Genomic DNA, 18,028 nt, shown 5'->3' with positions numbered 1-18,028 from the left:
CTTTAGAAGGATGTTTTAAAGCACTTCACAAGATTTCACTGCAAAGTTTAGTGACTGTGTGTTTTATGGGCAAAACACACAGCCATCCATTAATGCTGTGACAAGGCATAAGCAGTTAAAAATTGAGGACAGGTTTTCTGAGAGTTTCAGACTAAAAAATGCTGACTTGTTGGTCTTCGGTTCGCTGCCCCAAAGTGTTGTCTAATGTCTCAGCTAATGTCACTTCACTTAGGAATTGGGGAACCAACCTAAGGACATCAGGTCCAAAAGTTAACCACTTTTTCACACTTTGGTTTAATGCCCTCTGATATAGGACCTCCCACAAGCAAGTCATAATGGGGTTCACTGTGTGACTATTTACCCTATTGTGACGCTTCTTAATCTTCTCCGCCAGTTCAACAACAACAACAAGATTCCATTTATTGAGCACCTTTCATGTCGGGAGGACGTCCCAAGGCGCTGTACAGTTCATCCCTTAAACTTCTTAATGGCAGGAAAAAACATGGATTTATCTGCAAATTCTATTTACAGAAAACACAATAAAAAAAGCTAAAATGTTTTTATGACAGATATTATTTGTAGCCTAAATTACTGAAGATGTGACCCAGTGCACCTTTAACATCTAACTAAGCATCAGGGTACTGCTTAGCTCTCCCTGAGCAACCTACACCAAGTGTCTCAGTTTATCTAAACAGATCACTAAATAATTCAATTCTATTTCATGGTTCTGTACTCATTTCTTCGGATTTGAATTCAGCACTCCAAATGTCAATGTTATGATCATTGACATCTCCAATGTCAGGACTTTATTTTAAAGAAAATACATGTGTAACCTAGCACTTCAAAAAACTTTTCAAAAATCCCTTCAGTTAGTTATTAATAGCCAAGAAAAATGGCTTTCACATTCCCCCAACAAAATCTGTGTTCTTATAGCACCACCAAGTGACAGACTATTGGAATTACATACTGGTTTTAGTTCTGTGACATCCCATTGAAGATATTCAGCTACGTGCATCATCTGACTTATGATCTGCTCAAGCTCCTGTTAAAAGAGAAATTGTAAAATAAACACAATTATTTTGTTGTTTCCATTACAATGCAATGTATTTACTACTTTATTAATGTGTCCAGAGGGTTGATCCTGACATTTTTCAATCACAATAAAATCACAAAAGGTGGAGTGGGGGGGGTGGGTGGGAGGTGCAGTGGTGGTGGTGAAAGAAAGACAATGGTAGGGGAGAAGATAGCAATTGCCAAGAGAGCAGACACAATAAACATAATTTATACTGTGTGGAAAGCTTTTGTGGTTTAAAGGAAACAAAACTGGTCAAAATAAATTACATGAATATATTTATTTGGAAAATTCTTTTTTCCTGATCCTGGAACCTTTACGATTGTGGTCAGATATTTCTTGGCAGTAGCTTTATTTTTACATTTTTCCAGCACATTCACACACTATAAACTACATTGACTTTCATACATGAAAATTTTCCAAACACAGGTTTTCCTTTTCTCTTCAAACCTCACCCCTTTCTCCATTAACTCTTAAATATTTAAGGGCTCTATGTTACACAAGCTGCTTATGCATCAATCACCTTTCTCCTCTCCCCACTTCGGCTCCCACCGCCAGCTCGGATTTTTAAGCATCTTGGGATCCCCTCCCGAAATAAAAAGGGCTATATAAATGTAAATCTGCATTTTCTTAATTAGTATTGAGTTATGTTGAGTTATGGAGAATTCTAAATGGGCTCTTATTCTTGCCAAGTATAGAATTTACAGTCTGTTGTGTTGCCTTTGTAAACTAAGGGGAGATGCTATGGGGTTCTTCTTAGTTTATGGAGGCTCACTATGACGAAGTTTGAGAATCCCCGTTCTAAAGGATTTCAGTCCTGGTTTCATGTAGCAGTGCCTAAACAGTTTCAAACATACTTTTCCTTCTGCAGTGTGTAAAAAAATAATATGAATAGTAAAACAATGGGTTTAAGAATAGAAAAGATCGACTTTCTTTTATTCACTGCTAGATTTCTAATCCTCTTACCGAGCTATCCAACGACCCATTTCCATCTGTGTCGTAAAGACGGAACATAACTAAAAAAAGGAAAAAGAAAAAAAGAAATCAAGTCATTTGTCTCCACACAATAGTCTAAGATTGCACTTGCAATGCAACTCAAGGGTCCATTCTGATTTTGAGCTAAGAAAGAATGTCCAGTCTGAATTATTAGTTATCCAAACAAACTAAATGATGGTCCATGAAAATTTAATTCATTGGAACCAAAGTGTGCTCAATGAGTTTGCTCTTAAAAAATGTCATTTCAGAATGCACATTTATTTTGCATCACGGCATTCCAGTCAGTACCTTTTCCCATAATCGTGTCCAATTTGCAATATTTTTAAACCAGATTCAAATCACTATTTGAGATTTCCATTCATGGGTATCAAAAACCATTACAATTGAGATAGCCAGAAGATGTGAGAATGGCCAGAAATCATTGCTGTTGAAACTCCATTTGAAAGCAACTCTGAGCCATACTTGGCAATTGTTCATCTATTCAAATTGGACTGCACTGGGAGTATGTTGGTCTGAATGTAGAAACAGGGTCTGTACAAACCCGTTACATTACACCTCATGAGCCACTTTCCTGCTGCTCTGTGTTACCACACCAAGTAAAATCCCACATACATGCAGGTCAATTTGCATTGTATCTTTCACATCTAAAAATGTAACATCTAGAACCTGAATGTCAATATCAAATAACTAATATTTGCTCTTAAATGACAGAGCATTGTTACTGGCATCAGACAAAGTCAGAGATAAACAATTGTTGGTGTATGCTTTATAAAGAAGGTGGGTCCAATATATCAGGAGAATAGCTGACAATAAAATAGACATGCTGGGAATATTTGGTTTAATCAAACTATGGAGAATAGTTGCAATGGGCAAGTTACTTCGATCAAAATCAGGAGATACATTTCTCACTTCTCTCTGCAAGCACTCCAAAGTTATCTTGTTGCACTCACTTACCAGGATCATTATATTTTAGTGCTCTTCCAAAGGCCCAGCATAGACACAATGGGCCAAATGGTTGAAATTTTTTATGGTTCTACATCTCCATATTTAAATCAATGTTCTAACACTAGCCTCAAATATGCAGGTAGTTATTGCCAAACTAATAAATTGATCTATAAATGTATAAAATATCCTTACCATTAGTACATTTGACTTATAAAAAATATTGTGCAATATTTGCAATCATTCTGTTGTCAGCAATTATTTAGTTCATGTAATTTGCATAGAACAAAATGGAATTTCACTAACCATTTCACTTTTCAAACAGTATCTTAGATTGCAACATGTGCAAATGATAGCAATAAAATAATTCTATTATTCTTGGTATATTTATCCATTCGATTTATTGAGGATTGAAGTACTTATCTGGGTAGAAAATTCCAACCATACCTCAACCATACTTCACTGAAGGATTCTTTGCTTGAGTTATGTATTCCATCATGCATGCAGCACCAGACCCACAGCTGACAGGTGGTTGCAAACGAATAGGAAATAATGGAGCTCATCCAAGTACTGGCTGAAAGCTGCAATGGTGCCAATAGTGGCAGATTTTTTTTATTGTGACTTGACACATAGACCGTTATTTTAATGACAAGGATCATAATTGGGCTCAATGAACTGAATGGCCTCCTCCTGTTCATATACTAATCAATTAGCCACAGTTATTCAGTATTCTGTTCATCAACCCATTCCCAACAACAGCAAGTCATGTGTCAATTACTCTGGTCGCTGCTCATGACCTCTGATCAGAGTGCAGCAAATGATCCTTAGCTATTCACTGTACAATACACCGTCTGATTCTGGAAATGTAGAGAATAAAGACACAAATATTCTCCGACTAATCTGACACTCCCACTCTTTCGAACATTTTTTTTTCCCCACACACACCCACTCTCTTCCACACTCTCCCAGGCTTAGATGCCACCTAGTGAGTAAACCACTTTCAGACATCCTCATGATGTGAAAGGTGCGGAGTCCTGTAGCTCAGTGGTTAGAGCACTCGCTTTGCAAGCGAGAGACCCGAGTTCAATTCCAGTTAGGGCGAAACCTTGGGCAAGTTTCCTTACTCCACACATCTAATAATAATCCCTCCAAAACCAAAAACAATAATAAATTGGTCATTTTCGATCGACAACTGTTTGTGGGACATTGCTGTGCGCAATTGGCTGCCGCGTTCGCCCACAAATATACAGTCAATTCACTTTACAGTGTGTTCTGTGAAGCGCTTTGGGACGTCCTCCCGACGTGAAAAGCGCTATATCAAATGCAAGGATTATTATTATTATTATATTTATATATATTAAAAAAATTAACGATAATAATCCTAGCATTTGGTATAGCGCCTCATCATGTCTTCGAGACGTCTCAAAGCGCTTCACAGAATATACTGTTAAGTGAATTGACTGTATATCTTATGGGCGAAATGCGGCAGCCAATTGCACACAGCAGTGTTCCACAAACAATTATGAATTGAATGACCATTTTATTACTATTTTTTAAAGGAATTATTACCCACAGAAAAGCGATCTGCCAATCGACTAACAACCGGGTTCTTACTTACTGCTAAGTAAACAGTGGCGTGTGGAGTAATGTTTCGCCCTGCTGGGAATCAAACCCAGGTCTTGGAGGTAGAATAAAGCGGTGCTGGTCAGGGAAACAGATGTGGGGTAGAAAGGAAAGCTGGGGATTGAACCTGATGCCTAAGTCCCACGGGTTTAGTTAGTCTGAGGGAAGGCCCGGGGAGGTTGAAAAGTTCCGATCTACAGGAGTAAAGATGGTGACGGGAGCCAAAGAGTACGTCTTCCATCTTGCCAACATTCAGCTGCAGGAAAATCTGCGGTAATCCAGGCCTTGATGTCCATCAGACAGGACATCAGCCAGCAGTGGGCAGCAGATGGGGAGATGAATGACCAAAAGCTGGGTGGGGAGTGGGTTGAGGCAGCAGTGGATGTTATCTACAATTTACACTATATCCTGTGAAGCGCTTGGATGTGTCCTCCACACAGAAATCAAGAATTATTATTATTTGTTCTTCAGAATGGGAATCTTCTCTACTGATAAAGACATAATGTCTGTCTGTGTATCAGCCAAGAACTCAATAACCATTGACGTAGAGACATTATTTATACCTCAACGGAAAGGTCTCGCATGTAAGAGTGTCATGTGCATATATTTGGGGGGAGAACGCTTATCATTCATGAGCGATGACTTAAATAAACTCATCACACATGTATGGCAGTTTTGCGCTGCAGTTACACTTGATGGTTGCACCAACTCCCAGTGGTACTGTGGCATCGTGCGTCACAGAGCACGTACGTACTCACGCAGCACGCATGTACTCAGACAAAGCCAAGCAGCCGGAACAAGATAAAGATGCCTAAACGAACATCAAGCCTTTCAAGGGCAAATAAAAAGGCCGGATTAAAGGGAGAAGGCCGATTAAATGAAATCGAAGAACAAAGAACAGCACGGCTGGACATGGATGAAGAAAGGCATGCAAGAACACGGTAAAATGACCCGCAGCAGCAGAAGTCACTCCATTTAGCTGCGCTCAACTATGATCCAGGCAGAGACTACGAATCAAATGGCGCCCATCATATTGGGAATATGCCGAACGTGTGTGCCCACTGTGGAGCCATGAAATGAGCAAAAGAAGTTCCTTCCATGTGTTGCTCGCTTGGCAAGGTGAAACCAGAGCGACTCACTGAGCCACCTGAACCGCTTAAAAATCTGCTGATTGGCACATCAGGTGATTCTAAGCATTTACTAGCAAACCTTAAGAAATACAATTCATGCTTCCAGATGACCTCTTTTGGCGCAACTAAGGAAATTAAAGAGCCAGGCTATATGCCAACATTTAAAGTGCAAGGCCAAGTGTATCACTTATCGGGATCTCTAAACGCTTTGCCTAATGAGTCGCCAAAATTCTTACAGATCTGTTTCATGATGAGCAACCCACGCAGCAATGTTCTGGGGTTGAACAAAGCCCTCATACTAGATCTACAAGACATGCTTTGCATCAGCAACACATACGTCAGGAGCTTCAGGTCCGCAATGGAAAGAATGATTGCAGAAGAATATGGAATAATCATCCATGCAGACAAGACACCTGCTGGCCCGTGATGGTACAATGCTGCCAAAATTACACAGAGGGTTGACAGAATGTGAAACATTTTACCCCAAATGGTTGTTGAAACGGGATCCACAATGGCACTTAAAAGAGGAATTAAATGATTAGTTCAGCATTTCTGCACAATCTATCTACTAACTCAAGAAATACTGAAGGGAAATACTGAGAGAAAAATGGGATTCGTGGAGGTTAGCAACGGCACAAAGAATGGACTGAATGACTTTTGTGTTGTAAACTTGCTCTAATTTTATATCAAATAAAACATATACCACAACCACAGCATTCCAGACGTGTTAAGAGTCATTTGCACAATGTGCTGTCACACTCAGTATATCTTACAATCAAACCTATGCTCACCGTCATCAACTGAGAACAGGCTGGCTCCGAAAACCAGATCCAAGACCCACACAATACTGATTGCATATTGAGATGAACATTCAGAAACTATATTTGGTAATCAATCCAGCTCTGAGCACTGCTCTTCCAAATGAATTTCTTTAACATAAATTAAACTGATCAATAAACTGCAGCAGTGATGTTGTAAATGTCAAAGTTGCCCTGTTTGGAATAGAGTGGTACATCAACTGTTGTAGTCATATGAAAAGACTAGTGATCTAATCCACACTTAGTACTTCATTTCCAAAGCAGCAGGTTGCACAAGGATATCTGTATGCATTCAGCTGGCAGCTCAGCAGTATACATCTACAGGTGATTACAGAAATCCACAGAGACAAACCATTTTTTAAAAACGGAAAACTGGATTACTGGCAGTAGTGGAATAGCACGTGGGCCTATGGGGCCCGTTGCCCAGGAACCCTGGCCAAGTATGAGGTCCTCACCATGGGCCTAGGGTCGCCACCTGGACGCTTTTTAAGAGACCTGATAGTTTTTTGTACTGCCTTCCCTGTAAATATAAATGTACTTTGTTCCCTGGGTGAGGGCATGTGGATGGGCAGTGCTGAACTGCGATTTGAGTGGAAGTGTACAAATGCAAATGTGCAGATTTGAACAAAATCACGAATCACACACTTCCATTCAAATCACAGTTCTGGCACGAAGCTCGGAAGAAAACAACCATTTAAAAGGCAAGACATACATTTTTATGTTATTTGTGCATCTGTATTTTTTCCTATTTGGTTACACACTTAATATAATCGTATTATTAAAAATTTCCATTTCTATCAGACACACACACAACCAGTGTGTTTTTCCTAAAGCAAACAGTTATTTTATTTTTGTGTGAGTGACAAAATTAAACACTTTCATTTAAGCATACTGTTTAATGATTGCATGATTATTAATGCAGCGTGTAAACATTCCATTTCTTCATGCATTTTACTATATGTTTGTGTTTCAATAGATTGGGGGAGGGGAGGGGTGTGATTGGTGGTCTGAGGGCCCCAAGAATTCTTAATCCAGTTCTGAATACTGGAAAAGGCAGATAGAAAGTGGAATTAGAGCCAATGTAACACATGATAGCAAAGCAGAGAGAAAGAGAAGAAAAGAAATAAAAGAGTGCGAGAGTCAGAGAGCAAGAGCGCGTGAAGTAGAGAGAGTGACAGAAAAAGAGATACCCATGGAGGGATATTCAAGATTAGAAAGAGATTAATTAGATCTCTAGCTCACTTTCAGGTATTAAATATAATCAAAGAATCCCAGCACAAAAACTCCATGGTCATTTGGATGGGAACAAGATCAAAACGTATAATAAAGCTTTGCAATTGATAAAGTTCTTATCACATAACTTCTTAAAGTGCTTCATAGTGTAAGTGTTGTCACATATAATGGCTGTAGTTATCAGTAAACAGCAGCCAATTTTGCACACTAGGTCCCACAAACAGCCAAGAAGGCAATACTTAGTCTATCTGGAAGATTGTTGGCCAGGACACCAGAATAAACTCACTTCTCTTTTCAAATAGTATCATTTGAGCCACAATCCCAATTCCACTGCTGTTCTGTCCTCTTGCTGGTCAGACATCAAGGCCTGGATGAGCGCCAACTTTCTGCAGCTGAATGTTGATGAAATGGAAGCCAATCATCCTTGGCTCCCGTCAATGTCTTCTCATCTTTGGTTCTCTGTGGTTCTGACCTCCTTAAACTCCCTGGCTTATCCCTGAGATTCACTGAACCAGTCTGCAACCTAGGCAGCAAGTTCAATCCCTCGGCTATCCTCCCTTTCCCATATCTATTCCCTAACCAGGAACACTTTCCTCTACCTTCACCACATCACCCATCTCCAACCATATGTCATACACAGCCAAAACCCTTATTCACCATTAGTCACCTCCCACCTCGATTTTTCTCCCTCCTCACCCGTTTCCCCAGTAACACTATACACAAAATCCAGTTAATTCAAAATTCTCTGCCTGTTTCCTCACTTGCACCAAACTCCGCACCCCATAACTCCAGTCATTGCCAGGCTCCACTGGCTCCCTATTTTAGAACAGGAGGATTTCAAGATGCGCACACGTGTACAAATTATTTCATGCCTTGGCACCTCCCGACTTATGATAAATATACAATAATAATCCTTGCATTTTGATATAGAGCCTCATCACATCTTTGAGACATCTCAAAATGCTACAGAATATACTGTAAATAAATTGACTATATATTTTGTGGGTGAAGCACAGCAGCCAATTACGCACAGCAGTGTCCAACAAACAATTGTGGATTGAGTGACCAAAGTATTATTTTTTTAAAAAAAATTGAAGGGATTATTACATCCGGAAAAGCGATCGCCAATCGACTAACAGATGGGCTCTTACTCACTGCTAGGTAAGCAGAGGTGTGTAGAGTAAGGAAACTTGCCCAATGTTTTGCCCAGCACAGGAATCGAACCTAGGTCATCTCGCTTGTGAGGTGAGTGCTCTAACCATTACATTTCAGGAGGTTCCACATCACCCAAAATCCTGTTTATACTAAGTCCTCTACCCACTGCCTTTGCAGTGCTGAGCTCTAGCACTGTATGTCTCTCGTCCCCTCACCCCACCATCAGCAGCCGTGCTTTCAGCAACGAAACCTCAAATCTATGGAACTTTTTGCCTCAATTGCTCTGCCATGACCCCTCCTTGGCCGTCTTCAGATCACATCTGAAGACTTTCCTCTTCGATTGTGCCATCCGTCTTATTCAACGTACAGCATCTCCGACAGTGCAGCACTTCATTGGAAAGTAAGCCTGGAACTCCAAGCCACTGACCCAGAGAAATGAATACTACCAGCTAAACATGCATAATTCATGGAAAGCATTTAAAATTTTCTAAATGGATCACACCTACTGAAATGATGTATTATTTTGAGCTGGTGATTCACAAATAGGCACATCAATGAGAATTACACGTGTAAGTGCAATGGTGCAGCAGGAATTGGCCTTTTGTCATGGGTTTCAATTGTACTGTGCAACAGAACCCTCTCAAACATACACATCCCTTTAGATGTTCACTTTGATGTGAAGAGCTTTCATTGAAATGATCGTCTTGAGTATTTATAGCAATAGCAACAAAAATACCTAGTTTGAAAAGTAAAATATTTTGAATAAATACAATAATCTCAATTTATTGATTTAATTGATGTGCCTTTTTTAGATATGACGCAAGTCAGGTGTATCCAACTTCCAGTTATTGTGAGTCCAAAGTGGACTCCACACTCTATTTGGGGAAAGGGGGCTTCAAATATGATTGGCCTGTAGTTTACAATGCTGCCCATGTACTACCCAAATTCTCAGCAAATGATATTAGGACTAAAAATCAGGTACACAATTATTCCATTAGTGGAAAAAAAATTGCTTACTTGAGTTTTAATATAAATAATAATCCTTGCGTTTTGATATAGAACCTTATCACATCTTTGAGATGTCTCAAAGCGCCACATAGAATATAAACAACAAGATTACATTTGTATAATGCCTTTCACATCAGGAGGACGTCCGTCCCAAGGCGCTGGACAGTGTACAGCATTTTGGACCCGAGCTGGGATCAGGAGGGGAGAAGGGAGGGGAGTGGCTGATGGCATGGTTGAAGAGGAGGGTCTTGAGGCGGGACTTGAAGGAGGCTAAGGAGGGGACAAGGTGGAGTGACTGGGGGATGGAATTCCAGACGTTGGGGGCAGAATGGCTGAAGGCTCTCCCGCCATGGTGGGACGGGTGGGTCAGGGGATGTGGAGCAGGCCAGAGCCGGCTGAGTGGAGGGAGGGGTTTAGGAGGTCACAGAGGTAGGATGGGGCGAGGTCATGGAGGGCTTTGTAGGTGAGGACCAGGATCTTGAACTGGATCCTCTGAAGGATAGGGAGCCAATGGAGTCAGGTAAGAATGGGGGAGATAGGGTCACGGAGTTTAGTGCGAGAGAGGTCAAGGGCTGCAGAGTTCTGGATTATCCGCAGCCTGTGGAGGGAGGAGTTGGGAAGGCTGACAAGCAGGGCCTTTGCATAGTCGAACCTGGATGAAGGCATGAACAAGTTTCAGTGGCCTGAAGTGTGGCGGAGTCATGCGATGTTATGGAGGTGAGGGAAGGCGGAGCGGGTTATGGCTTGTATGTGTGGGAGAAAAGTTGAGGATCGAACAAGACATGTAGGTTCCTGACTGGTTTGGTGAGTTGAAGTGTGCAACCATGGAGGTTGATGCTGCCAGAGCCTGAGGTGCTGAGGCGCTGGTGGGAGTCAATCAGGAGGGCCTCAGTCTTGTTCACATTCAACTGTAGGAAATTTGCCCTCATCCAGGACTTGATGTCCGACAGGCGGTCTGTCAGGACAGCAGTGGTCCTGGAGTTGAGGGTGGAGGCAGAAAGATAGAGTTGGGTGTCATCCGCATACATATGGAAGTTGACCCCATGTCTGCGGATGATGTCACCAAGGGGGAGCATGTAGATATTAAAGAGAGGGCCAAGGACAAAGCCCTGGGGGATGCCAGACGTGACAGTGCGAAGGCTGGAGGAGAAACCGTTAGAGGCAACAAAGTGGAGAAGGTGAGAAAGATAGGAATCAAACCAGGCAAGGGCAGGTCGCAAAGATTAAGTAATGAGGAGAGGCAATGTATGAGGATGGAGTGGTCGACAGTATCGAAGGCGGCACAGAGGTCGAGGAGGACAAGGAGGCAGAGGGAGCCCTGATCACAGATGTTCAGAATGTCATTAGTGACTTTGACCAGAGCTGTTTCCGTGCTGTGGGCAGCGCGGAAGCCGGATTGGAGGGGTTCAAAGAGGAAATGGTGAGAAAGAAAGGAGCAGAACTGGGACGCGACAACTGATTCCAGGATCTTGGAGAGGACTGGGAGGTTAGAGATGGGGCGGTAGCTGGAGAAGAGGGATGGGTCCAGGGAAGGTTTTTATCAGGATGGTAGTGATGATGGCTGTTTTTAGGGGGGTGGGAACTGAACCGGTGGACAAGGAATATACTGTAAAGTGAATTGACTGTACATTTTGTGGGCACCAGCCAAATGCACTCAGTAGTGTTCCAAAGCAGTCGTGGATTGAAATGGATCAAATTTTTTTTTGAAGGAATTATTACCTCCAGAAAAGCGATGTACCAATCAACTAACAACTGGGTTCCTACTTCCTGCTAGGTGAACAGAGGCATGTGGAGTAAGGAACGTGCCTACCATTTCGCCCTGCCCAGGAATCAAACCCAGGTCTCTCGCTTGTGAGGCGAGTGCTCTAACAACTGAGCTATGGGACTCCATAATAGACTTAGAGCATCACAGTAAAGTTGTCAACAAAAGGATGGTAGCCTACTCATGCAGAAGTTCTACATTGATCTGGTTCTACATATTGTTCAAGTTGCCATTGATATAAAGGAGGACCATCTGGGAGAATGCAATGCAGCTAAAAAGCAATAGGAGAGGGATAATCATAAATAATATGATATAGCATTTTTAATGTTGAAAAGAAGTCTCAAAGCACTACATAGAATTTACTGTATAGTACATGTATTTGAGGCAAACACAGAAACCAATTTGCATACAGCAATATCACACAAACAGCCATGAAATGATTGACCAATGTTATTTGCGGGATCGCCAAGACACCAGGAGAAATACTATTTCTCTTTCAATACAAAAATTCAAAAAAAAATCTCACTCCCTGGAACTTCATCCTTTCAAATACTCCTCCCTCACCTCTTTCAAGTTTGGCCTCAAGATCTTCCTCTTTGACCATGTCTTTGATCATCTGTCCGCTCCCCAACCCCCTCGGCTTCCCACCCCAACTGAGTTCCAAGCCAAGACTGTCAAGCACCTTGGGACATCCTCTCGATAATGAAAAGCACTGCATAAATGTAGAAATGTAATATCTTTCACATCTACCTGAACAAGTAGACCGGAATGTAGTTTAACAGTTCATCCAAAGGGCGGCACCTCCAACAAATCAAGGCACCTTCTGCATTGCACTGGAGTGCTAGCCGTTCAAGACCTAGTTCAAATTTGTTGACATGGGACATGAACCCATAACCTTCTGACTCGGAGGCGAGAGTTAAATTACAGCTCAGTATATTGGGAGGCAAAAATATTAATGATTCCAGTTATGAATCTTTACTGCAATGTAAGATCTGTCACATAATATCAGTTGACGGTCACATAATTTCAGTTGATGGTCACAAAGTGCAGGCATAGACCAAGTACAAAAGATGTCTATAGAATTTGATTGGAACGGAGTACACATTATACGTACACTCGAGCTTGTCCTCAGGTCGCCCTCCCTCCAGTAGGGACAGATAGCAGACAATATCCTTCAGCTGGACCACTTCTGATTCATTGATGCTGGTAAACGAAGAGGTTACCGACGGAGACGAGCTTTCTTTAGTCACCTGAAGCCCACTCTTTGTGTCAGAGTTCTTGAGGCCTATAAAATAAAAATGGTGCATAGTTATATTTCTTCAAGTGTCTTTGGGAGTTTTATTTGACCCTTCCACTAATTCTGGCCGGGCGATGGAGTGGGGAGTAGGTATTGGTGAGGGGAAAACTTTAGCTCAGGCAAGAGAGACTCCAACACGCATCTTGGCAGAAATACCATGAAAGAGCTTTTTATAGGATACTTGTTAGCTGCAGATTTATTTGGAGAAAAAGTAGGGAAATGGATTATCAACATGGGAAATTGAAATAGGAAGAGGCTATTCAGGCCATTCCACCAATTTGTTAAATTTTGCCAGATAGTTGAATCCCAATACCCCATCTTTTCACTGTACCCCATCCTTTAATTATTTCACCAATTTAAACATCCCTATTGATTCCACCTCTACAGGTTTCCGGGCAGAACATTCCATATTTTCCTAACCCTCAGTGGGAAGGAATGCTTCCTGACCTGTCCGTCTTGGTTAACATTTTAAGGCTCTGCCCCTTGGAATTAATTGCTCCATGAAAGGGAAGAACTGTCTACTATCTAACCTGTCAAAGCTTTATTTATTATGAATACCTCAATCAAATCATCTCTTAACTCTCTTAGCTTTAAAGAATACAATACCAATCTACCTGCTCATCATAGCTGAGCCCATTCAACTCAGGTATTAACCTGGTGAATAGTCGCTGGACACCCGCCAAGGCCAATATCTCCGTACTAAAATCACATATTCAAAACTGAATACGTTGCTCAAAATGAGGTCTGAACATTGTCTCTATAGCTTGTGAAGGACCTCCTTACTTTTATATTCCAGTCTTCTTGTAATAAATGTCAACAACCCATTTGGTTGCACTGCTTTGTTATTTTCTGCATTGTGAATTAGATTTTTAGGATCCATGAACTTGAACTTCTCAATCTCTCTGCTTATCTACCCCTCCTAATGCTTCCACAGACATAATGGGCACAAGGTTTAGGCCAAATAGCCCACTGTTGTTTGTTTTAAAGCATCCCATTTCATTCAACAGCAATAATAACTTGTATTATATAGCTCCCCTCACGCAGGTTAGAGTCCCAGGGCATTTTCAAGTAACTGCGCAGTGCATATGTGCACAACCCAAAATCTGCAGGACATTCTGATATTGTTTAACCGTTTACTGTAATTGTTTCAAAGAACTTGTCCCCAAATCTTTAGCCACCCTGATTTAAAAGCAACACCTTTGGTTGCACATAACCACAGAGGATGATTTCTAATGTGAATAGTAGCCAAATGTCTCAAAGCTGCTGTAGCTACCCTTGTAGATTAAATTTGACACAAAGAAATGGAAAAAAGTTCACAGATTGATGTTTATAATGGTTTGTATTATATACCCATTGATCCTCGAATCTACAAGATAGAGAAATGCCATACTCTGTCCCACCACCTGGTAGCAGCATAAACTTGGTTTACTAACAGTTTCCAAAATAGCACAGTATTTGCGTGCCTTGCAGGCACATCATGAACTAATCTTCCACACCTTGCGTGGTCCTAAAGGACACTCTTTCAATCAAAGATTTAATTACAGTAAAAATGCTCATCGTACTACATTATCTTTCAGCAGCTCATGTTAAAATGACAAAATGTGACAGCCTACATCAGAACTCTGCACACAGTGAGTTTTCCAAAACATCTTTACTGGATTCTTTTTAAAAAAATGAACTGGTGAAATAAGTTGCTTTACTTTCGATTTAGACATAAGCACTTTGTAGAGAGTCATCCTGGAGCACTCCTTCATTCTGCTACTATAAATCAATCAGCTCCCACCCAACTCAATGGGAGGGCAAAACAATCCCCTCATGTTGACCTGGCCAAGTTCAGTTTGTAAGGGCACCAGTTCCAGATCTGTATAAGAAACAGCCCGTGGTCCTTCCATCCCAGCAAGCACCCTGCATCAGTGTGTTTTTGTAGCCAGCGTGTTGTGTGATTAATGAAGATGGAACATATCCTCTCTTTCCAAATTCTACTCAAAGTGCAGCTGAGTAAACACCTTTCTGTTTACTCTGCACAGTTTAGGCCACACAAACTGCAGATAGCTCAGAGCGCGGCACAAGGAGGCTTGTTGCTGTAAGGAAACAAACTGGGAGAAAAAAAGCCTGATAAATTGTTTTTAAAGTGGTGCATCAATTGTGAGCTTCAGTGCTTCGCTCAGACCCCTAAGAGCAATGTTTTGGCTGCTTAAAAAAAACGGATTCCAATCCAGAAAAAGAAAACCATTCCTTAAAGTACCAGCTTTTGCAAAGTTCAAAACTCAGTAGGTTTGGATCATGGCTGGTGACTATGCATCCATTCTTGGATCACTTAAAATCTTAACATTTATCCCACCGAGGCCATAGTTTCCTCTATATATGGTGACTCCTCTACAGATACAAATGTGCACCAGAATATGGATATTTCAAGGACCATCTCGAGACCTACCTCTTTGACTACTGCTGCCGTCTCCAGATGAGGTGTCAAACCAGGACTGTGAAGAACGTTGGAAAGTCATCCCAACATGAAATATATATATTTTTGATATTATATATAAGGACGTCCTCCTGACGTGAAAGGCACTATACAATGTAATGTTGTATATATATTATACACACACATATATATACACATATATATATATATTGCACCAGCACATAAACAACTGTTTCTATGTTTTTTTTCTGAAGCCTGTCCATGGGACTGAAGGCATGCTGCCTCTTGCTGTTTTACTGGAGCCAACAGAGCACTCCTCAATACCAAATTGCCCACTTGGTGGGTGTCGATGAAGAAGCAATTGAAGTGCTGTGCAACTCAAGCATACTAAACCATCAACTGCGGGAAAGCAGAAATCAAGAGTGCTAATTGCTTCGAATTGGCTAAGTGAGTCCCGGCTGTGCTCACCTGTGGGTCTGCCCTGCTTGCTGAGGTCGCTTGAAATTTTTTAGTTTGTTTTGGCGGCAGATTTTCACTTTCAAATAAGTAGAGAAAATCTAGTCGACTTCCTGATCATTCATGTTGAAATACCACTATCAGGTAGGGGGAAAAAAATGTTTAGAGCAGGGATTCCCTTGGACTTCACATTCTACCATTGTGCCAAGGGCATAGGAACTAGAGCCTGAACAAATCTCACTTGAGATTACAGTTGATGGACACTCTAAGAGCTAGTGGATCTCAAAGTGGATCACAGGATTTACTGTAAAATCCATGGATTGTATATTGTAGGCAAATACAGCAGCCAGTTCACACTTAGCAATGCCCCATAAACAGCCATGAAGAAGTGAATGGCCAATTTTATTTGGAACACCAGGAGAAACTCTCTTCTTTTTCAATAGTACGATGGGATCTTTCACATTCATCTAAACCTTGGTATCTCATTGAAAGGACTGGAGGGTCAGCATTGGAGGGTCAGCCTAGACTATGCGAGGTCAAAGTACAAAGTTGTTACAAGAGGTTTGAATCCACAACTTTCTGACTGAGGCAAAAGTTAAATTGAGCCTCAATTAAATTAACAAAGACTCACCAACTCATTGCCAGCACATTAAAATAAGTTTGCATACATCCTACAGAAGAGCATAGCATTTGCACCACATAAAACATTAAAATCAAGAGGACAGTTTGCCCCTTTAGGAATTGTTCAAGCTCTTCATGCTGTCTGGAAACAGAAGTCCTGGATACGTGCTGATTTAGAGGAGCTGATGTGCTTACCTCCAGCGGGGAGCTGAGAGCTGTTGGAATTCCTCTCCTGTGATGAAGGGCTTGGGGAGGACTTGTTCCTGAATGACATGAAGAGATGCTGACAGAAGTCATCAGGCAACTCTGCCTCCAAGAATGTCTTCATAAACAGCTTGAAGCCTTCAAAGTCTATTGGCTGTGAGTTAAAAACAAATTTAAGAACATGAGACTCCCAATTTTAAAAAGAAAATGCAGAGTCTTTGAAGCCAAGCCATCTGTATTTTTATTCTAAACTATCAATCAGAACTTGCAATGCTGCAATGGCACCTTTCAATCTTTTCATGTTCCATAGAGGACCTGAGCTATATCACTCAAGGAACAAATAAATGAAGCCACATGAACTTTGAGTCTTAAAAAAAAGGAGATTTTTCTAAAATACATAAAATCATTTGTAAGTGAATTGGTCAACTTTTTCTTTTAAAAAAGTAGAAGGTAAACTGTACATATTATGGTTAAGATAAGCAGTGTTTAGGAAAACTAACTTAAGAGGTCTGTTGCTTGAATTAATTGTTCAGCTGGATGGCACACCACCTTTCCTTGCTATGCTCAAGGTTTAAATCCAAAACGAGAAATCTGGTCCTAAAAATCAGTAATAAGCCAGCTGGAAGTGAGATGACTGACAATATCTCAGGCATTTCAGCACTCTCTCTCCTGGGGTGGAGAGTAAACCTCCCAGAGAGACACTTGCTGAGAACAAACTCATAGCTTGTGCATTTAATGAGATGGACCAGATCACGTCCCTGCGGTTACATAATTAGTTCCAAATCCCACAAACAATAACTTCTACAGATCCATCACTTTCGCTAAGGAATCATTAAGATGATTTGACATTTCGTAACACCTTCAATCCAATAAATTCTCACATCAAATCTATCAAAACAGTGGAATTTTAGTATGAACTCCTTTCTCTACCGCAGAATTAATTGATTCGGCCAAACACTTTCAATTTTTCTGGGTGTTTTTATTATTAATCATATAAATACCCTGTTTCAGCAAGGATGAGCTTAAAAATTCCTTTTTGAAAAAAGGAAGTAACATTTGAGTTAATGTGGGGTGGGAGAAAAAGAGGGAGAAAGGGAGAATTATTAGACTGGAATTACAATATTTAACAATATTTGATGTGAATTATCACATAATATCTGCTATGAAGCACCATTTTTTGTTACAGCATTATACTTTAGCAGAGGCTCCTCTTGAAAGGAGAGAATGAAACACATAAAAGGCATTCCTCTGCTCTGTGAAGCCACATCCTTGACAGTGGCCAAGTTATA

The 18,028-nt window shown here is 41.0% G+C and overlaps 1 protein-coding gene across 1 annotated transcript in view; it reads right to left on the bottom strand.

Annotated features, from left to right (window-relative positions):
* Positions 1-18,028, bottom strand: part of dgkb (diacylglycerol kinase, beta) — a 302,801-nt gene that overhangs the window by 233,878 nt on the left and 50,895 nt on the right. The window contains exons 4-8 of the mRNA XM_042332421.1: positions 16,761-16,893; positions 16,442-16,449; positions 12,854-13,001; positions 2,039-2,088; positions 968-1,042 (exon numbers count right to left, since the gene is read on the bottom strand). Coding sequence (XP_042188355.1) covers positions 968-1,042; positions 2,039-2,088; positions 12,854-13,001; positions 16,442-16,449; positions 16,761-16,893 — 414 coding nt within the window. The remainder of the gene's footprint in view (positions 1-967; positions 1,043-2,038; positions 2,089-12,853; positions 13,002-16,441; positions 16,450-16,760; positions 16,894-18,028) is intronic.

This window comes from Callorhinchus milii, unplaced genomic scaffold, assembly GCF_018977255.1.
Source record: "Callorhinchus milii isolate IMCB2004 unplaced genomic scaffold, IMCB_Cmil_1.0 Scaffold2, whole genome shotgun sequence".
Lineage (NCBI taxonomy): Eukaryota > Metazoa > Chordata > Chondrichthyes > Chimaeriformes > Callorhinchidae > Callorhinchus > Callorhinchus milii.
The sequence above is the reverse complement of the archived record's forward strand: the minus strand, read 5'-3'. Positions and strand labels throughout refer to the sequence as shown.